At 46.5% G+C, this 22,397-nt stretch overlaps 1 protein-coding gene across 3 annotated transcripts; it reads left to right on the top strand.

The window, feature by feature from the left end:
• The first annotated feature begins 3,042 nt into the window (after positions 1-3,042).
• On the top strand, positions 3,043-17,688 carry LOC147634248 (uncharacterized). Of its 3 annotated transcripts, none has more exons than XM_086805371.1 (4): positions 3,043-3,430; positions 3,801-4,185; positions 16,872-17,292; positions 17,357-17,688. In XM_086805371.1, the coding sequence occupies exons 2-4, from the start codon at positions 3,844-3,846 to the stop codon at positions 17,503-17,505; spliced, it is 912 nt and encodes a 303-aa protein (XP_086661497.1). In that variant the 5' UTR covers positions 3,043-3,430; positions 3,801-3,843; the 3' UTR covers positions 17,506-17,688. The 3 variants fall into 3 exon arrangements, with proteins under 3 accessions (XP_086661497.1, XP_086661498.1, XP_086661499.1); XM_086805372.1 differs by having other exon boundaries at positions 3,048-3,430; positions 16,872-17,234; XM_086805373.1 differs by having other exon boundaries at positions 3,054-3,430; positions 17,235-17,292.
• The last annotated feature ends 4,709 nt before the right edge of the window (positions 17,689-22,397 follow it).

Raw genomic sequence — 22,397 nt, 5'->3', positions numbered from 1 at the left:
AACTCCCGAGTCCCATTTAGACAAGCTTCTCCTTCACTTCAGCATCATTCACCAATTGTATACACTTGGGGAGAGTGGCACTGGGATCTAATGGTCATTGTTTCTTTTGTAGTCCCCATTCAATGGGCTTTGAAAATTCATAGAGAACAACAAAGCACAGAGCGCCAAAAACTAGCAAAGCATAGGAAGAAATGCTAAGAACAAAAAGAGAAGTACTTGGGGGTGGTCATCGATGGAATGGATCAGAAGAAAACCATGTTGCCTTACTTCATGCGTTCTCCGAAGAATCTGAAGGAAAAGAATTTTCTACAGTTACATGTTATTGGTGCATTGTTTTTCAATGGCATAATGTCACCTAGAGTGTTCATCAATTTTTCTAACATTCAAAATGATCCAAATTAAACAATCATTGTCATTTCAGAAGATTATCTGTGAGTGGCAAGGATCTCTACCAAGTGTTCTGTATGTGTAGTTAGATAACACTGCTAGGGGGAACAAAAATCAAGTGTTACTAGCTTACTTAATTATGTTGGTGCAAAAGAAAGTCTTCAAGAAGATAAAACTTGGTTTTTCATTGGTGGGTCACACACATGATCAAATTGATCAGATATTTAGTAGGTTTTTAGTGAAATTGGCAAAGAAAAGTGTATTTGATCTTCCACAAATTCGCTCTTTCTCAAGGAAGCATATGCTCCTCAACTAGAGGTAGAAATTATCAAAGAGACTTATGATTTTAGACATTTTGCAACATGGGGAGACTCAAGCTTCTCTTCATTTGTGCAACTTAATCATCATAGCTTTCAACATCAATTCAAGATTGAGGAGAAAGACAATGAAACTAGGTTATGGTGTAAGAAGTGTTCTACTTCGGAGTCTTGGCTTCCAGAAGAGGGTTTGAAGTTTTTGCTTTTTTTCCCTGAGCATCCAGTTCCAGGGCAAGGTACATGCTTCTTTCCTCAATAAATGAGATACTTAAAGCTCAAAAAGAGAACCATACAATTGATCATCTTCAATGCTTGATAGAGATTAAAGAGACAGTAGAGGCTACACATGTGTATTTTCCAACAAGCTCTTTAGAGTGGTGCTGCTGGCAAGGTTTTTTTGTAGAATAGGAAATACTCATTGAAGATCTAAAAAATGATTCATTTTAGATGATAGTTCCATTTATTTGGCATGAACATCAAGTTTTTGGTAGTGAAGAGAATCTTGCTAATGATTTTTGCACCCATGTCAAAAGAATTACTGTCACTAGTTCATGGAGAAACAAGAGAGGTGTATGCTAGCACAAGAAATTCAACTCGTCGTCGCCAAGAAGAAAAGAAAATATGGGAAGGAAATATAAATGAGCTCACTATGGCAAACATGGTTGCTATGCTTGCCATAGAGGATGAGAATGGCTATATGTTCTGGCTGGCAATAATCAATAAAGTTCATGAGGAGAACAATCATGTATATGCAATAGAAGTTCATTGGCACAGAACAACAGGGGATAATGCATTGACAGGGAGATATGCTTCGAAGATGCTTAAAGGGAGAAAGAAGGGGAGAAACTTGCATGGTAGTCAATGTTAGATAGATAAGCTCAATTTAGAAGATGTAGAAATCCTTGTTTATGGGTTGACTTTACAAAAATCTGGTCGTCTACGCTAAAAAACTGTAAAGATCCTTGTTTATGGGTTCACTTTACAAAATTTGGTCATCTACACACCAGGAAACTGTAAAGATCTTGATGGAAAGTGAAAGATGTAGAAATCCTTGTTTATGCGTTCACTTTAAAAAAATTTGGTCGTCTACGCCAAAAAAACTATAAAGATTTTGATGGAAAAAGTGAAAGATGGGACTACCCATTAGTTGACCACATTTTCAACTAACATTTTTTACCATTGTGAATGTCACCCTATTCAATTAGGGTATGAAATAAATCCCCCATGTTTTGCATGCATGAAGTGAATTAGGTATTGACTTGAGCCTGAAGTGTCCTAGCGAAGGGCAGTCCTAATGCTATAGACATTGATACTTGGTTGAGCCCTAAAGATGGATCAGTGTGGCTACTCCATGCCCAAGACACCAAAAATCAACCCGAATGAGGAGCAACATAGAATGGGGAAGAATTGATGAGTTGTAGCCTCGTATAAGAACTTATCAATTCTTCCCCATTCTATGCTACTCTATGTAAACTTAGAGCACAAAAATGGAGAAATTAATGACAAAATTCATGGAAGATATGGCAATTTTTATTGTCACAAAAAGTTTCAATTTAAAAACAATGGTAGATGTGGCTCCTTTTTTTCCCCCCTTTTCATTGCCTTTTATGGCCTTCCTATCCTCTTTTGAGGAATTTTAATGAATGGCACTTTTGGGTTGCTATTTCCACCGACTTTTGTAGTCATGTTTACTTTAGTGCCTTTACTTGTGAAGCTCTCGTTTGCAAAGGATGTTATCATTAATGAAAACACCCTATGCTCAGTTCTTCTTCGCATTTTGTGGTCTATTTATTTGCTTTGAGTGTGTTGTGATTTGCACATAGGTGCCATTAGTCTAATCAATTTGCTTGAATGGTGAATGGATAAGGAGTAAGCAACAAACACTTGAAGAAAGTAATAGGGAGAGCTCATTTATTCCCTCCATCAAGCAATAAAGTGATGAACTAAAAAGGTTTTGGTTGCTTCTTAAGTATCTTTGATATACCCCCCACCCAACCTCATTAGACTCTTCTTTGTTAAGTGCTAAGCATTCTCAATCTTGGCATGCAAATGAAAAGATAGTTGAGTTGTCTTTATCAAGAGGGGAGAGCACGTGTAGTGATATTTCCTGATCGAGAATTTTACTACCAATGGGCTTGGTTTTTACGAAGTATCATTTGTCCCATTCGTGCAAAAATGTAGGGATTGCATGGTTCGAAATTTTAGGCATCCCACATATAGTTTTGGGTTAAAGACAATCGACGTGGATTCCTCGATCGTTGCTACGTAGACATGCTCCATGGGATTTGAGCACGCAACCTCAGCAATGGGGTTCTTTAGCTGTAATCATTTTGCCCACAACTTACATGGGATGAGCCATCACAAACATACATAAACTCATGTTCATTTGTCTCTTGTGAAAGTTCCACAAAGCCGATGTTGTTTCACAGTTGTTGCAGAAAATGTACGTCTCATTTGCAATCTGACCCTTAAAGGCCTCAAACGCTCATGGCAAAAGTTGCATTCTTTCTAAGAGACGATGCATGCATAGCTGCGTGCCATCATGTCGGGGAGGACAATTGAGCGCCCGCGATGACATCCGACCGCGGACACCCACAACGCGTGTGAAGCCGCTCGTTCAGAGAATCATCTTTTCGCTGTTGCTTCGTGATGAATTTTCGGCTGAAATGCGGGGAGTTTGGTGACTGATTTAGGTGTTTTCGAATCCTCGGCTGGGTTCCCGGAAGGTTTTGCCCCTTTTGTCTTTGCTGATCTATGGCTTTTCTGATGTTTTCTTCAAGTTCTGATCTAGGTTAAATTCATGATTTTAGGTTTCTTTTCCTGCAAATTCTCTTTTGGGTTCTTTACGCCTGCAAGCTTTGGTTTTCTACTTCTAGGATTTTCCCCTTTAATTAGCGTTTTCTCCTGCAAGCTGCGACATAGGTGTCTTCTCAACTAGGGTTTTCTCCTGCAATATTTGAATTAGCTGCAAGTTCTAGCTTTGATGTTAATAATCCCGTTTTAAATGCTAGTTTTGATGTTAAGTATCCCCTTTAAGTGCTAATTTTGATGTTAAGAATCCCATTTAAGTGATGTTAAGCATCCCGATTTATGCAGGAGAAAACTGCCTATATAATTTCCTTATACGGCCTGCTTTAAAATGGATGCCAAAATCGACGGCGGCGAGGAAGAAAAGTCCTTACTGGAGAAACCCTTATTAACCAATGGTGATGACGGTGAAGCAGAAGTTACAGTCGAAAAGCAAGACAGGAAGCGCTTGGTTTTTCAAGATTTCAGGCTTTTCCCATCCAGTGTCAAGTATCTTGTGTGGAATGAGTTCTGCGAGCGCTTCTCATTCTATGGCATGAGGACCATCCTTGCCCTCTTCCTGCTGGAGAGGGTCCGGCTGAGTGAGACTCAGGCCACGGAGGTTGTCCATCTCTTCATTGTTGCTTGCTATGCTACACCAGTCATGGGAGCACTCTTGAGTGACTGTTATCTGGTAAGTTTGACTCTTAAGATGATAGGAGTTTACATGGGGATGGTCTGTTCACTTATGTTTCCACACAATACTAGAGGTTGAGAGATTGACTGTGTAAAGATACATTCATGTACATCTGTATACGTGTGTGTGTGTGTGTGGGGAGAGAGAGAGAGAGAGAGAGAGAGAGAGAGAGAGAGAGAGAGAGGATTTCCTATGTTCTATTTTGAATAAAGTAAAGGATCTCTGATGCCATGCTCTTTCTGCTGATGATTTTTGCAGTGTTTATTTTCCCCATCCACCGTGGGGCCACGGGCTCGAGAGGCGTGAACCACTCCTCTTTGAGTGCCTCCTGAATGTCATCCCTCATAATCAACCCCCCTCTGAAGTGACTCAGCCGCTCCACCTGGATCTCCTCTGGGAGACTGCAGAAGGCCTGCCAGTCTCCAAAACTACGTGCTGGGCCTGCCGCCAATGGTCCCCAGGCTAGACGAGGCCGAGAACCCAGCATATGACCCTGCTCTGTGCGAACCGCTGGGCTCCAGATGAGCGGCTGTCTGGCCCGCTCCTCATCACAAGAAGCAGGTCTCTGAGAGAGCCCCGGTCTCAGAAAATCCTAAGCTCTCAGGATACTCAAGGCAAATCTGTCCTCCCATCCTCTACTGAGGCCTGTCCTCCTCATCTCTATGAAGATCCATCGTATCTCTGGTGCCCAAGTGCCCCCTGTGTGCTGGGGGAGCCCGAGCCTGCAGCCGGTGCAAAAGAAGCTCTTTCCAAGGCTCAGCGCCTGGAAGCAGCCCCCGAACAATAAGCTTCCCCAATAAGGCTCTACTCTGATCAACTGGATCTATAATGCCCAAGTCTCCCTGGGCCAACGGAAGTGTGATAACTGCCCAAGCAACCTTTGCCCGGGCTGGTTGACCATCCCGCCAAGACCAAAGAAAGTTCCTGATCAGCCTCTGTACCTGGCTGATACAAGAACTTGAGAAGATCCAGCAAGACGTAATGTATCACATGGTCGCTAAAAGCACCTGATTTGCCACCACCACCCTCCCAGCCAAGGATAGCCGAGCTGTACTCCAATACAAAAGCTTCTTCCGAATGCTCAGAAGAAGCGGGGCAATGTGCTGCTCAGGTCACAAATCTAGTCCAATCTGGCATCCCAAATATCGCACTGCTGTGCCAAGAGGAATCCATCTAAAACCCGGGTCTGGGCTCCATGCTGGAGTGGGAGCGCTACTGATCCAAAAGGCCACTGTCTTGCGCCAATTGATCAATGCTCCCGAAGCTGCACTAAAAACCTGGAGCGACTGCTCTGCCCGCTGAAGATTGGCATCCTGGCCATGCAAAAATAAACCCGTGTCATCAGCAAACTCAGCATCGAGCAGGTCCTCCCCCCGGACTGGGAGCTGGAGTCCTCTCAAACCAACTTCCTCTGCCGTCAGATACATGCTCATAGCCTCAGCAAAGAAGAGAAAAAGAAACGGGGCGAGAGGACACCCCTGACAGACTGATCTGGTCAACTCAAAACTCGGCCCCCGTCCTCCTGCAATCAGCACCTGACTACGAGCTGTGGAATATAGAGCCGCCACCCCTCGAATCCAACCTGGCTCAAAGCCCAAGCGAAGCATAGTGCCCTCTAAGAAACCCCAATCGACTCTATCGTATGCCTTCTCAAAATCGAGAAGCATCACGACCAAGTCCTCACCAAGAAATCTAGCTCAGGCCGTCGCCTCCCAAAAGGTGAAAATGTTGTCAAGGATACTACGCTCCTTGACGAATCCTGTCTGGGTAGCATGAATCAACTCCCCCAGAAAGGGCTGGATCCTCAAACTCAAGGCCTTTGCTAAGACCTTGTAGACAGTATTGAGGATCGTAATAGGTCTCCAATGCCGAATATGGTCTGATACTCCCTCCCCCTTGGGGATAAGAAAGATCCAGCCCTCTGAAAAGCTCTGTGGCATCACCCCAGTGTCCAAAACAATTGGAAAGCCCCTGCGGAGGCCTGGCCCTAAAAGGTCCCAATAGCGCATAAAAAAGGCAGGCGTCAATCCGTCCTCCCCTGGGCAACTATGGCGCGGAAGGACCCTCAAGGCCTCTGCAAGCTCAACCTCTGAGAGAGGCTCTCCCAGAGTACGCATACGATCTGTGACCCTCCTTTGCACATGGGCCCACACAGTCTGTCTGCAAGCATCCTGAGCCTCAGTGGCTGGCTCCGTTGAGAGGAGGTCTCTATAGAACCCAGTGGCAATGGCTCTGATCTCCTCGGGCTCAGTAGCTACCGAACCGTCCGGCCTCCCAAGCTGGCGGACTCTTGCTTGAGCATGGCGGGGTCCAGTAATCTCAAAAAACTCCCCAGTCACTCTATCACCAAGCTGCGTCCACTGAGAGGCTTGGCGGCGATAGTAAAACTCATGTCTCTGCTCCTCTGCCTCTCTAACCTCCTGGCGTGCCTGGCTCAGCTGGGATGCTACCCACTCACATGTAGGCTGCTGCTCCTGAAGGCGCTGAAGTGAAGCAAGGCTACGTCTCAGCTGACGCTCCCGCTCGCGAGCCTCTCCTAGCCGTGTCAAGGCTGCAGCGTGCAAAAAAGAGCTGAGCTGGATGAGTCCCTGGGCACACTGGCCTGCTGCATCCTGGTCAGAGCTCTGACTATCATGCCATATCCTCTCAATGTCCTCAGCTAGACTAGGATCTGTAAGCACCCTCTCTGGGATCCTCAACTGCAAACTGGTCTCCCGTGTCCTCTCCTCAAGTGTCAAAATAACTGGCGCATGGTCTGAAAAAGAGGTGCCAGCGAGAATGCCAACGGAGCCCCCTCGCTCCCCTAACCTGTCGCCCACATAAAAGCGATCAATCCATGATAGATTAGTCCCTCCCTGCCGCGGCGATCTGACCGAGAGAAACTAAGACTGTCCTGAGAGCGGGAGAAGGCCTCATGCTGCCATGCATCAGTGATCCTCAGTGTCATGCAAAATCGCTCCCAAGCTGCAAGCTCCGTACCGTGCATTGTAACATGACTGCCTCCCACCCTATCGGCCGGGTCCTCGAGCATGTTGAAGTCTCCCCCGACACACCAGTGTGCGGCCTCTGGCAATGCATCCGTAACGTGGGTCCAGAACTCTGCTCTGGCACTAGCATGGTTGGGCGCATAGACATTGAGCACGCCAAAGAGCTCATCATGCGTCCTCAGAATGACATACTGTGCTCTACCAGGCACAATGATCCCGCGATCCATAATGGCCTGCCGCCATACCTCCGCAATGATCATACATACTCCTCCCTGCCCACCCAAGGGGCCAAACCCTGCAGACCAAAAGGTGTCCCATCTACCAGGCATCACCGAACCATATCTCCGGATCCTGCTCTCACCCAAATGGTGCTCCTGCATCATCAAAATATCAATATTGCCCCCAACCAAGCATCTCTGAAGCTCCTGCCTCAAGCAACCACGATAACGTATATAATGTGCGCCGCCAAGGCCCTGTACATTCCATGAGATGATCCTCATGGATGACCTGCTGAGGTGGATGCTGTCTCAGCCGTATGGCGGGCCTTCGCTAGCGGCTTGGATGGAGAATAGTCCCCATCCAAGCGGCTACGAATCTGCCCACCCGGTGTGCTGCAAGAATCTCGGATCAGGCGCCAGTGGCTATGTCCCATGGCGACTGCCTCCCACTTAGACAGAGCAACCTCGTGTATGCATACATATCCAGGGTCGCGTGCTAAGTCTGCCACTATGCGAACGACCAAATGTCGAATCCCTGAAGCATCCGCACTCCCGGGATCAAAGAAAAAATGAGCCAACTCCCATAGTCGGCCTATCACATCTGTCACCTCCAGATCGCTCACATGGTGAGAAAACTCAACTGCCTGAGTCTTCAAAGTGCTAAGAGCGAGCTCCAGAGTCCACTCCCGGTCGCGTGGGCCACAAAGAGGGAATGAGAAGGCCACCGTTGAATCAAGTGCCTCCTCCCCGCGGGCCGGAGGTATCACTACATGAACTCTGATGGGTGCTGGCTCGTTGCTCCAAAAAGCCGTGTGAAGGAGTAATCAAAAGCCTCCGAGCGCTGTCTAGTGTCAAGACGACTCAGCCGACTGCGGATAGAGGATATCCGTGAAGCCCGAATCGGCATGGTGAGTCTCCTCTGCGGTGCTCGAGCAAGGTCGGTGCTTAGAGCCCTCTGGACTGCAGGTGAACGCCAGGGGACTGCCAGGGCCTCCCGAGGAGCTGAGGCGAGCGGGGGGGAGGGTGGAGAAGGAGCCGCTGTCGAAACCGGAGCGGGGACGGGAGGAGGCAAAGGTGGAAGCGAGGCGGGAGGGGGGGACGGAGGAGGGGGGGTGGGGGCGAAGGAGGGGGTGCTGGCATCTCCTGGTCCTCAGTCGGCGCTGGGGTCTCCTCCTGGAGGGGAGCAAAGCTGTTCCTCACGGGAACCCAGTGATGCTGAGACTGTGGCTGCTGCTGCATCGGTCTCTGGGCGTGCTGCTGTTTGGCTGTCTCCCTCGACGGCGCCCCTGTCCAGGCTGCCACTCCGAGGTCTCTGTGGGTTGAGCAGGTGTCCCAAGGGCTGCCTGCCGAGCCGCATCTGTTGTTGGGGTAAAGGCGTTATGCCCACCCTTATAGTGTGTACAAGCCCATAAGTTATAGTACATAGTACACTTAGTACTTTTAATGTACTAAGTGCACTATGTGTACTAGTGCAATATACATGTGTGATAGGGGAGTCACACACTCATACTTGGTGAGTTGACTTATCCCCACAACTCTCTCTCTCTCTCCCTTGTTTCTCTGTGTATGTCTCCCACATGACCTAACCCTAATACTCTCCCATCAACTGGTATCAGAGCCCTTAGTGATCCCTCCCTTCCTCTTCTCCTTGATGGTAGCAAGGAGTCAGGCGCAGCAAGGCAGCGCAACAGGCAGCAATCAGGCACGTAGTTCTTCTCTTCACAACTTTGTGGGCGTGAACGAAGGCAGCATAAGCGGGCGTAGATGATGAAGCGGGTGCTGGTAGTACCTTGGTCGAGGGCGTCCATCGAATACTAGGCCAGCTCTACACGGCGCAGGCAAACACGAGCGAAGCGCACAGCAGCCAGGCGAAACTGAAGCGCCAGGCGTTGAGCGAAGGTTGCTGGGCATATGGAGTCGGCCGGCCACCTAGTCGTGTAGGCGCTAGGCAGAAGTCGAAGCGTGGAGCGAAAAAACGCTAGGCGTCGGCTGGCGCTAGGCGAAACTGGTGCGACGCGTGTTCGTTCCACCTTCCGACACTTCATCCTCTCGCGAGAGCTCCGCTGCGTTCCCTGCCGTCGCCGGCCGATACCACCTCTAAGGGGCTGGCCAACCAGCATACGTGGCTGCCCACGACAGCCCACACAGCCCAACAAGGGCTACCCAACTGGCTGCCCACAGCCAGGTGGGGCTGCCCAGCTGCTCCAGAAGTTGCCCAGCACCGAAGTCGCCGCCGCCACCGCCTCCGTCTCAGCCTGCAAGTCAAGAAACTCAGAAAAATCAGAAATTTCAGAGGTATTTGCCTTCAATATTTTGGGAATTTCTTATGAATTCAAGCAATTGAGCAGGTACAGGTGCCCAATTGCTCAATTTTGAGCAAAATTGGCAAAATTGGGTGACATTGGTCACAATCAGGATCAATTTGCAGGAAATTGGTCACAATCAGGATCAATTTGCAGGAAATTGGATGTCGAAATTTGGGGCTTTTGATGTAATTGTGCAATTAAGCACTCATACATGCTGTATGATGTGAGAAATCGCACATTTGGGCAAAATTGCAGCAAATTGCAGTGCAAATCAAGGGGCTTTTGTGCCGATTTGGTTGATTTGCATGCAGCAATCGCATTTGATGCTGTGGATAATGTGTTGATGCCTTACAAGCACTCAATGTGCCTGTAAATCAAGGGGCTTTCATGTATTTGATGTATATGTGGCCAGGGGGAAGCATCGTGAACACTCTGGATGCCTTCATGTGCGTCAATGTACCATGTATGATCAGAAATTGATCTTAAATCAAGGGGCTTTTCAAGTTTGTATGCTTGTTGAGCTTGGCAAAGCAGCAGGCAAGACATTTATGCCTTGAATCCTCAAAAATCAGCTTGCAGTCAAGGGGCTTTTGCCCCATTTCTGTTCGGGACTGTTTTATGCAGTGTTCGAGACTGTAAAAGTCTGATTTTTACTCGTTTGGACAGCCAGGAGAGCATTTATTGCTATTGTACCTGCTGGTACAGATTTGGCACAGCTTTGTGCAAGTTTTGGCATGGCTGTACACTGTTTTGAGTGACCAAAAGGTTCAATTTCAGCTGTTGTACTTGCCGGTACAGGTTTGGTACATCATTGGTGAGCACTTGGTACTGCTATACAGTACTTTGGAAGAGCAACAGAGCACATTTGAGGTGCTGTCCAAAATCTGCAGCAACCAGATTTTGGTGTTTTCATCACATAAAGTGGGAGAAAAGTTGCATTTGTGCTTCCGCAGTGGGAGATAAAGCTTGGGAGAAAAACTGTGAGCACTTTGTGTGCTTTTTGGTGCAGTGTTTGCACATTTTGCAGGGAGTCAGGCATTGACAGGTTGCATATTGCTATGGCAACCACAGGTGAGAGCTCTTCATTGCTTCACATCAAGAAGCTTGAAGGCTCGCATGATTATGATATTTGGCAAACCCAGTGCTACAATGTGTTGCTCCAGAAAAAGCAGCACAAGCCTATCAAAGAAAGGGGTGTAATGCCCGCTTCTCTTACTGCTGAAGAGTGGGAAGATATGGATGAGCTGGCAAGATCTACTATCATGTTGTCTGTGTCAGACTCATTACTTTTCAGCATTCGTGAAGAGAAGACAGCTTGGGGAATGTGGCAGAGATTGCAGGACTTGTATGCCCAACAAAGTGCCTCAAGCAAAGTGTATTGGTTGAAGAAACTCATAGGCCTTCAGATGAAGGAAGGGGCTTCTATGACAGCCCATCTAAATGAGTTTAATGGTATTGTCAGCCAGGTCATCAATCAAAAGTTGGCAATGGACGATGAGTTCAAAGCCACTTTTTTGTTATGCACTTTGCCAGAGAGTTGGGACACATTCAGGACAGCCACTAGTAATTTGCATGCTATGCTGTCATATGCAGATGTGGAGGGTGCTCTTCTTCAAGAAGAGATGAACAGGAAAAACAACTCTGTTGGAAAGTCCAATGCAATGAATGCACGTGGGAGATCCCAACAAAGGGGAAAAAGCCAAGAAAGGGGAAGGAGCAAGTCTCGCTCCAAAAAGGATTTGGAATGCCATTATTGTGGCAAGAAGGGACACATCAAAAAGCAATGCTACAAATGGAAAAATGATCAAAAAGAAAAGGGAAAAGGCAAAGACAAAGAGAAGGATGAAGCCAAAGATGTAAAGCCAAAGGGCAAAAGTGGAGTCAAGATTGAAGAAATCAATGTGTCACATGCAGGTGGCAGTGAGGATGAGGTTCTCTTTACGTCTTCACTTGATGCCCATTCACTTCTTACAGGTGGTCATGGTATGCACTCATGGATCATTGATTCAGGTGCCTCCTTTCATGTCACAGGTTGCAGAGACTTGTTTGTCAGGTATACTGCTGGCAATGAAGGAGTGGTTTATTTGGGTGATAACCATGCATGCAAGATTCTTGGCAGAGGTGATGTAAGGCTTGTGTTTTCAGATGGCTCACAGCTTATGCTCCATGATGCCTGAGATCAAGAAGAATCTGCTTTCTACTGGACAGCTTGATGATGCTGATTATGTTACCACATTTGGTCGTGGAAAGTGGAAAATTAGTAAGGGCTCACTGGTTGTTGCCAGAGGCTCTAAAGTGGACACTCTTTATTTCATGCATGCAGGTGTTTGTCACCATGCTAATGTAAATGCAACCGAGCTGCCGGAAATTTCTATGTGGCATAGCCAGTTGGGACACATGAGTGTCAAGGGAATGGAGCAATTGTCTCGTTTGGGTTACTTGCCTTCTCTAAAGTTTTCAAGTTTTCAGTTTTGTGAGCATTGTATATATGGTAGGCAACTACAGTGCCCCCACAAGAAAGCTCTTGGACAGAAAGATGCTCAGTTAGAGCTTGTGCATACAGATGTATGTGAGATGCCTCAGCTTTCTTTGGGAGGGACAAAATATTTTGTGTCTTTTATTGATGATGCCACACGCAAGCTGTGGGTTTATCCTCTTCGTCTGAAGAGTGATACATTCTCAGTGTTTCAGAAGTTTGTTGCTCTTGTTGAGAATCAAACTGGCAAAACACTGAAGGCTTTGCGTTCCGACAATGGGGGAGAGTATATGTCCAAACAGTTTCAGGACTTTTGTGATGCTAAAGGCATCAAGAGGGAGCTCTCTACTCCTTATGATCCTCCACAAAACGGGACAGCAGAGAGGATGAACAGGACCATTCAGGAGAAGGTCCGTTCTATGTTGTCACATGCTGCATTACCTCATGGTTTTTGGGCTGAAGCTGTTATGACAGCCGTTCACCTTATAAACAGGTCACCTAACACGAGGCTTGGTGGGAAAGTGCCAGAAGAAGTATGGACTGGGAAGCCTCCGTCATACAAGCACTTGAGAGTGTTTGGTTGCGTTGCGTACGTGCACATACGCAGGGAAATGCGCACCAAACTTGATCCTAAGTCTCACAAATGCATATTCCTAGGATATGGTGACAAAGGTGAAATGGGGTATAGACTTTGGGATCCCATGAATAGAAAGATCATACGCAGCAATGATGTCATTTTTGATGAAACATGCATGTATAAGGAGCCTGCAAGGCAACAGGAGCCTGGCAGAGTCATCTTTGATGATGATGGACATCATGGACAACAACAAAGGGCTGTAAATCAGCCATTACAGCAGGAATACCAGCCCTTAAATGGTGCTGAAAATGGTCCAAATGGACAGCCAGATATGGCAGAAGATATCCCTATGGATATACCACAGTTAGAGGAGATACCGGGCATGATTTTTCAGCCTTATGGCATGGAACAGGAGCCACCAATGGGTGATATGTAGGCTGGACAGCAACCTGCAAATGATGGTCATTGGGTACGGAGGTCCACAAGACCCTCCAGAGTCCCTGACAGGTTTGTTCCAGGGGTTGACTACTTGATGCTCACTGACTGTGGGGAGCCCTCATGTTATAAGGAGGCTTTACAGAGGGCAGACAAGGCTCTTTGGGAGCGTGCCATGAAGTCAGAGATGGATTCTCTGCACAAAAATGGAACATGGAAGTTGGTGCATTTGCCTGCAGGCAAGAAGGTTTTGCCATGCAAGTGGGTATACAGGCTCAAAGTTGCACCAGATGCAAAGCCAAGATACAAAGCCAGGTTAGTGGCTAAGGGCTTCAAGCAGGAATATGGTGTGGACTTTGATGAGATCTTCTCTCCAGTGGTCAAAATGACCACACTTAGAGCTGTGTTGGCTGTTGCACATGATGATCTGGACTTGATTCAGATGGATGTGAAGACTGCTTTTCTTCACGGTGATCTCCATGAGCAGATATATATGCAGCAGCCAGAGGGTTATGCAGTAAGTGGAAAGGAGAAGCTTGTATGCAAGCTGAAAAAGAGTCTTTATGGGCTCAAACAGGCACCAAGAGAATGGTATCATAAATTTGATACATTCATGAAATCACAGAAATTCAGGAGAAGTGACATAGATCACTGCTTGTACACCAAGAAAGCTTTGGATGGCAGTCTATTGATTCTCATTTTGTATGTTGATGATATGTTGATTGCAGGGAAATCTCGTAAAGAGATGGATGCCTTGAAGAAGAGGCTGCATGAAACCTTTGATATGAAGGATTTGGGTGATGCAAATCACATCTTGGGTATGCGGATACTTCGGGACAGAAATCAGCATGTGTTGTATTTGTCTCAGAAGGAATACATTGGCAAAGTCTTGCAGAGGTTCAATATGGACGGGGGGAAGAAGACTAGTACTCCTTTGCCTCCATATGTGAAACTCAGTGCTATGGACAGCCCACAGTCAGATAGAGACAGGGCTGATATGGCCAAAATTCCGTATGCTTCAGCTTGTGGCAGTCTCATGTATGCCATGGTTGCTACTAGGCCGGACATTGCATTTGCAGTGGGAGTGGTTTCTAGATACATGGCCAACCCTGGCAAGAAGCATTGGGAAGCAGTGAAAGGTGTCATGAGATACCTAAAGGGCACACAGGATATGTGCATTTGTTTTGGCAAACAGGATGCATTAGTGCATGGTTACACGGATTCGGATTATGCCGGTCATCCAGATAACCGGAAGTCTACTACCGGTTATGTATTTACATTCACAGGAGGTGCTGTGTCATGGATATCCAGGATGCAGAAGTGCACAGCCTTATCTACTACAGAGGCCGAGTATATTGCAGCCACAGAGGCTTGCAAGGAGGCATTATGGCTATCTCGGTTAGTGGTTGATTTGGGCTATACAGGGGATATTCCATTGTTGCATTGTGACAATCAGAGTGCCATCCAGTTGGCAAAGAACCCTGTCTTTCATGCAAAGACGAAGCATGTGGATGTGAAGTATCACTTCATCAGAGAGGTGATAGAGAACAAGCAAATTCAGCTTGTTAAGATTCATACGGATGACAACCCGGCTGATCTGCTGGCGAAGAGTTTGCCTCCGGAGCGGTTTGCTCATTGCAGACACTTGATGGGCATTGGATGAGGCCACTTTCAGCCTTGATATGGCCTTGTATATTATCATGTACATGCTGATTTTTTCTTTTCCTTTACTTAAGGGCACTTTGCCTTTAAGTGGGAGGTTGTTGGGGTAAAGGCGTTATGCCCACCCTTATAGTGTGTACAAGCCCATAAGTTATAGTACATAGTACACTTAGTACTTTTAATGTACTAAGTGCACTATGTGTACTAGTGCAATATACATGTGTGATAGGGGAGTCACACACTCATACTTGGTGAGTTGACTTATCCCCACAACTCTCTCTCTCTCTCCCTTGTTTCTCTGTGTATGTCTCCCAGATGACCTAACCCTAATACTCTCCCATCATCTGTGGGCGGGCCATCAGGGGCCTGCTGCTGCGGTGAAGGTCGGGGTCTCCTACGAGGGCAGCCTTGGCCAGGTGGCCGACCTGTCTGCAAATAAAGCATTGGTTCGGGAGCCCCGAGAACTCCACTCTCTGATCAATCCATCCCCTCCCTATCCTAGGTAGCTGAATGACCTTCGAAAGGGAGGAGATGTCAGGAACCAAAACTCTGATTGAAGGTAGCCCAGCTGCTCTAGCCACCACTGAAGCTGCTGTGGGGCCAGGGGGCCAGTCTCGACCACCGAGCCCACCAGTGCTCCTAGCCTCGAAAGGAGTGGAAGGTACTCGCGACGGAGTCCAGGGAAGCAAACTGTAACATGGAAAAGGCGCTCTCCGTGCTCAGCCGCTGCTGGGTCAAAGCCATGTTGCCAAGGTCTGAAGAATGCCCGAGTGCCCCTGATGTCAAGGGGACTCATGGCTAGGACCTGGGCCACGCTCTGGGCTGTCTCGAACTCGATCTGATAGTGTCCACGGCCCAATAGCTGAACGTCCAGGATCTTGCCCACATCTGCAAGAAGGCGGGCCTGGAGAATATCCCGGATCTCCCCTCTGCTGGGGCGAGTGCCGACTATACGGCAGATGGTGGAATGTGCCTGGAGGCGTTCCACCTTTGCGGCGAGGCTCGCTTCCCCTTCTGGCGAAAGAGAAAGCCTGATGGGGGTATCCTCAGGGGCGGGTGAGGGGGCTGCGGAAGAGTCCCTCTGAGGTGGGGCGGGAGGAGCCTCCATCAAAGTCTGAAGCTATGGCGAAGGCGGAGCGAGTGCGGAGAGACCTGCAAGAACCGAGCTGCACACAAAGGGGCGGAAGGTAAAAAAAGAAAGAACAACCAGGGGGCGGAAAAAGCCAGAAAGAAGGGGAGGGGGGGTAAGACGGCGAAGGAAAAAAAACCCTAGGGGGGGAGGCGGAAGCAGCGCGAAAGGAGGGGTGGTGGGAAAGAAAGGGCTGGCGGAGGGGGGGACTGGGCGCTGAAGAGGGGAGGGGGGCGCAAAGGCGAGAAGGTGGGGGGCGGGCGCTTCAGCGCAAGAGAGCCAGGCGGAGGGGGGGCGCATAAGCGAGGGCAGACGGGGGGTGGAAAGGGGCGCGAGGGTGGGAAGGGGAAGGGCGTGCAGGCAGCGCGAGCAGGGGGGGAAAGCGGGAGCTTCAGCGAGCGCTATCCAGAATCAGGAGGATGACCCAATCATTTGGATTCTGGTGAGGCACTATGGGATATTGGGAAAAAAAATAGGAAGAGATTTTGAAAATCTTGTAGAGATGGGAGATGGGGAAGTCTCTAGAAAGTTGGAAAGATTGGTTGGAAATAAGGTAGACAAGAAAAGAGGACCAAAGGGGAAGAAGCAAATCAAAGAAAAGAGAAGCAAAGGGGAAGAAAAAATATTGAAGGATCAAAGGATGAAACGAGAAAAAGGGAAGGAGCTATGGAGGGAGGGAGAAGGTCACGGGCTGCACAAGCATGAGGTTGGGTTGAAATTGTCCTGAAAAGGTGATTCAGCAAGTTTTCCCCCTTTTCTGGAGGTTTCGTCATGTTTCAGGAACATTTCGGGGTAGAAATGTTTCAGATGTTCTGACCTTGGAAATGCTGTAAACTTTACTTGGAAAGCTTGTATTGTTATTTCTAATGGCTTTTTTATATATTTTACTGCAGGCTATGAATCCTGTATTAATACTTCTGATGATCCCATTTTTTGACCAAGTGGTTTACCCATCTCTAGAAAAAGCTGGCCTCTCTTTGAGGCCAGTACAAAGGATGCTAATGGGTATGCTTTTGGGGGCACTTGCATTCCTCATGTCAGGGTTGCTTCAGCTTGCAATCGACTCGAGTGCAAGCATGAGTACTGACTTTGAGAGCCCTGCATCACTTGGCATCAGTGCTGGCATCTCAAATGTCTTGGTCTTGGGCAGTGAAGGAAAGCAAGTGTCTATACTTTGGCAAAGACCTCAGTATGTCTTGGTCACTGCTGGAGAGATAATGTTCAGCATCACTGGGCTTGAATTTGCGTATTTGCAGGTGCCCAATTCCATGAAATCGGTCGTTCAATCTTTTTGGCTTTCGACAGTGGCTGCAGGTGGTCGAAATGCATGCTTGTCTAGGAGAACCTGTTTTGATGACTTGGATTTCTTGTGTATCAGGGAACCTTGTCACAGTTGCGATTGTAGCCACGATAGGTGGCAGGTTGACCAAAGCCAACGAATTCTTTTTCTTTTCAGGTGGCTGCGCATTCGCAATGCTTTTGATGATGTGGCTTGGATCAGGCTTCAAATACAGAAACACAGCTTGATGAAGGTCATGATGCCGATACAGATACTGTCTTATTTGGGTAGTTTACCGAACATGGTTGTAAATCTTGTCTATGTACATTAAATGGATGCTACTTGCTGTTTGCATACACATGGTGTTAGGCCAAGGGGTCTATCTATTGGCTATAACATTAACTTTGTACAGGAAGGTGTTATTATTTAAACGCAGTGCCATGGGGAATTGTGTAAGTTGCATAATTTTGCAGCCAATGGCTGGCTTTCATACTCTTTAACTCTGTTATTCTGGCATGGATGCTTTGTTTTATTTACTGGTAAATCAAGGGGACTGTTCATATCAAATGGCAAGGCTCCCATGTTGTGCAGGCAATACTAGATCTGCTCTAAGTAATTCTAGTAGTCCCATTTTGTCCTATAACAATGGCATGTTATTTCCTCATCCCACACCTCTGGCTGGCCTCCACTCACTGCCAAGCCACTGTGTGCCAAGAGTAAGTGTGACCTTGGCATAGGCAGTGGCTATCCAGAGGTGCATGGTCTATCATGCTGAGGTATTGTACATATTAAAAGCCTATGTGGGGGTTTTGTGGCCTTGATATCGAAGTGATGCCTTGTGTAGTTGAAGAAAGGGATGCCAGCATATGGAAACACTACATAGCCTGAGGGTGTTTGCCATCGTGGAATCAAATTGTACTCAAAAGTACAGCTCAAAAGCTTGGCTGATGTAGGAATTCTGATTGAGGAGCTCCATGCCCAAACTCTCTACGAGTAGAACTATAGCATTGTAATGAGTACAATTTAAGGTTGTGAGGCAATTCCCCACGATCAGATTCTTTTTCCATGTATACAACCGACCACAGTTCTAAAAGGTTAGTGCGGTTCTCAGGTTTTGCTAAAACGTAGCATTGCTGGTGTTGGTTCCTTCTTGCTTCTCATGATGGTCGCCAAGGGTAGTGGTTGGGTGGTATTGCATGACACAGACAGATGCATTGGCTTCATCCATTCCTCATCTTTTTCAAGTGCGATCAACAATCAACTCCTTCGTCTTGCGTGTGTGCATGCGTACACTATCACTGCAAAAATCTTTTACCAGGAATTTTCGACAACTGACCTTGACTTCAGGATCAAGGTTCACATGAAGGGAGGAGGAGGAGGGAATTTCATTTGATCCATCTTTGGAATACACAAGGTGTTTGTGATATTGTAATATCCTTGAGTGGCCAAACAGAGTTTTAGGTACCCTACTGTAATATCCTTGAGTTGCCAAACAGAGTTTTAGGTACCCACCTTTGAGAGGCTTGCAGGTATATTTGTTTTTTACCTCAAGTATGGGTCTATAGTTGTCATTGAGATGTTCTTGAATCAAGACGAGCAATAGGTTGTGTAGTTCAGAGGTTTGGTCTCCAAACTTGGACCACTTTTACCTGGCTTGGTAGCTGTTGAGGTTCATATCTCACAACCCTTACATGTGGAGAGATTTTAGAGCCATCCAACCACGGTGTCTGGTTTTCTTTAGGTACCCACATTTGGGAGGTGAAAGCTTGAGGTTTGTACCCACCTTTGGGACGTGAAAGCTTGAGGTTTGTACCCACCTTTGAGAGGCTTGTGGGTATATGCATTTCTTACCTCGAGTATGGGCATGTGGCTGTCATTGTTGAGATGTTCTTGAATGAAGAGGAGGAAGACATTGTGTAGTTCACACTTTTGGTCTCCAAACTTGGATCACTTTTACCTGGCTTGGTGGCTGTTAAGGTTCATATCTCATGGGGCTGTTACATGTGGAGAGCTTTTAGAGCCGTCCAACAGTGGTATCTAGTTTTTTAAGGTACCCACCTTTGGGAGGCGAGAGGCTGAGGTTGTGTAGCAGCATGTCTCCACTTTTACCTGGCTTGGTGGCTGTGTTGAGGTTCATATCTCATGACCATTGCATGTGGAGTGATGAGATATCTCAATACCTTTCTTATGGTTTTCCATAAGATCGACTAATAATGAGGATAAGATGCAGCAACTTATTAAGCTAGTTGCAACTTATCAACAAATAACGCGATAATTGTATAATTTTGGTAAAGACAAAGATGTGTTTGAGAGGATGAATTCATACATATTTTGGATGCACACTTTATAATTATAAGAGGACAATTTGTTGGAGAAGTAACATCATGAAAGGTCCTGTTGAGTGTTAGTGATTACCTAAGCTGTTAGCCTATAAGTGGAAGACGAGGGTTGGGATGTTGATATGTTCAGGGTGTCCTCATCCACCAAGGATATGGTAGCCATCTCGTGGGGAAGCTAGATGGCATTCCTTTTTCACAAACTGACTATTGGACTTTAGCACAAGTCACGATCAAAATGGGCACATATAGACGATCATTCATCACAACCAATGGTGGCAGCGGGCCACAACAAGCCGGGGCCCCTTCCCTCCCTCTAATCCCATGTTCACCACATAAAGACATGGAGGGATAGGGGCTAAGGGCTACCTTAAGCCCTTTTAACCTAAGGTTTATAGACCTTAGTATGGATATATGGGATAAGCATGCCACGTGTCACAGAGCCACCAAGACGTCAACATTCCAACACCCTCCTTCGAGATGGATATGGTGATACCCAAGGACACCGATAACACTCAGCCCAAAGGTCTATCTACCTCATGATGATGCTACTCGGGGCCCGGTATGCCCACTTACTAGTAGTTACACCCGGCACACCAACAACAAACTTGTCCATCTCAGTTGTGCTTGTTTTTGGCACCACAGAATCTGTTCACAAGGGGACCGCAAAATAATCATTTGATTGACTCCATGCATAGCAATACATACCCCTCCCAAGCTCTGATACCATATTGGAGTTCAACACATGTCACGATCAGAATAGGCACATATAGACGATCATCATAGCCAATGGTGGTAGCCAACAGGCCAGGGCCCCTTCCCTCCCTCTAGTCCCATGTTCACCACATAAAAACGTGGAGGGATAGGGGTGAGGGGATACCTTAAGCTCTTTTATACTAAGGTTTATAGACCTTAGTATGGATATATGAGATAAACATGTCATGTGTCATAGAGCCAAGATGTCAACCTTAGTCGTTGAGGCTTTGGATGATGCTCCCTATCTCTTGGTTCAGGTGGACGACTTCTACATCCTTATCTTGAAAATTATCTTCTACTACCTCACGACGGTAGCACTCCTCAAAGATATAGTGTCTAGACCGGTAGAGATGGTCATGAAGCCTCTTTCTCTTGAGGTAGATCATAAATCTGAGCGATAAGTCATCTAGTCTCTTCAGGTGGATTGCATCTCTTGGTTCTAGCAATGTAGTCCCGCATTGTCTCTCCCTCCTCTTGCTTAAGGTTATAGAGTAGTGCCATGGGCCTCCATTTGGCTCCATTAGGTGAGAATCCCACAATGTATATGTGTCTCAAGACCTTGTAATTGGCCTTTTCAAATGGGTTTAGAGGCCTAAACCACTAGCTTTCTTTGTTGGCCTACTTTATCTTCAAGGCAAAATCCGAATAAATAAATCTTGGTGGTATCATCAATCCTTCCCATGGCTTCACAAACTTGATTAAACTTCTCTAGGTATTGAATGGGATCTCTAGTTCCATCAAATTTGGTCATCATCCTTTGTTTTCCCCAACTTTGCTAGCGGTACAACATAAGGGAGTGGTTGCACAAAACTAGGGTTTGGGATTTCTTTTCTTATGAGGTTGGATTGTGCGGTTTCTAATGGTACTTGTCCTATGCCAGTCCCTCTGGCTTTGAGGCTGTAGGCTTGTTGCGTGTTTTGAGGATATGTTATATGAATTCCCTTATGGATCCATCGTGAGGTAGTCCCACACATTGGCTCTTTACCCTTCCCCATGTTCCATGTTCCATGTTCCTCATCCGAATGGAGAGGAACTGGAACTTGGTTTTGTGGTGAAGATACTTCTATAATGGGATCGTGTAGAAAGTGGGACTCATGCTTGCACTACGATCTATGCTTGCTATTGTATATTTTATAATGGTACAACAAGAGTCCCAATTGTTGTAATTATGGTTATTGGTGGGTTTCTTGGCTATGGTCAACTTAGGATAAACCCAGCTCAAGATCAACAGCAAATGTTTGAAACATTGTGGCATTAGACATGGTTTGACCACTTCTTGAGGGAGAAAATCCAGCTCACGATTCAATCTCAAATGTTAAGATTCGACACCAAATGTTTGAAACATTGTGGCATCATCCATGTTTTTGACCACTTCTTGAGAGAGCAAATCTTGAACCTTAAGGTTCGTGGTCGTGTTGCTCATGCTTCTTCACTAGAGCTTCACCCAAAGATAGAGCAGTTTAATACCTTTTTCACAAAGTTTATGGTGATGTTTATAGAGGTAGTTGGTGATTCTTGTGGTACCTCCTGTTTCTAAGGGTTTCATTGTTCCTCCGTCCACGTCTACATTTAGTTGTCTCATCTCGTCCCAACACTCCTCGCTTGAGGTGGATCCAAAGGAGTCTTACCTTCTTAAGTGGTGAGTGCTAGTCGTTAAGGTTGGGTAGGTTTGAAGAAGTGTGGTTTGATGCACTATAGCTAATTATATTATCGTTTACAACAATTAGTCTGGAGGATCAGGTTCTCATCAAAGGTTTGACTCTAGTGAAATGGGTTCTAGTGCTTCTTAAGGTAGGTCTAAAAGTGATTTTAGACACGCATGTTATGCTTAAGTTAATAATTTTTTTTTTTAGTTTGAGTTTTTTTAAGTTTTTTAAGCCTTCTTTTTGTTAGGCTCCTTTTTTAAGACTCACATCTACACACGTTATAGTTTTTTTTTTTTTAGTTTGAGTTTTTTTTTGGTTTTTTAAACCTTCTTTTTTGTAAGGTTCATGTATGTAGACTCACATATGCAAGCTCACGTCTCTAGGCTCACGTCTCTAGACTCA

The sequence above is a fragment of the Cibotium barometz genome, chromosome 11, assembly GCF_041138505.1.
Source record: "Cibotium barometz isolate CiBa-2024 chromosome 11, ASM4113850v1, whole genome shotgun sequence".
In the NCBI taxonomy this organism is placed as follows: domain Eukaryota; kingdom Viridiplantae; phylum Streptophyta; class Polypodiopsida; order Cyatheales; family Cibotiaceae; genus Cibotium; species Cibotium barometz.
Note: the sequence above shows the minus strand (reverse complement) of the source record. Positions and strands in the feature narration are given on the sequence as shown.

Excerpts from the sequence above, each read along its gene's own strand:
- LOC147634248 (XM_086805371.1), top strand. The coding sequence starts at position 3,844 with ATGGATGCCAAAATCGACGGCGGCGAGGAAGAAAAGTCCTTACTGGAG. Across the intron at positions 4,186-16,871 it reads TCTTGAGTGACTGTTATCTG|GCTATGAATCCTGTATTAAT; the intron begins GTAAGTTTGACT and ends ATTTTACTGCAG. Across the intron at positions 17,293-17,356 it reads GCTTTCGACAGTGGCTGCAG|GGAACCTTGTCACAGTTGCG; the intron begins GTGGTCGAAATG and ends CTTGTGTATCAG.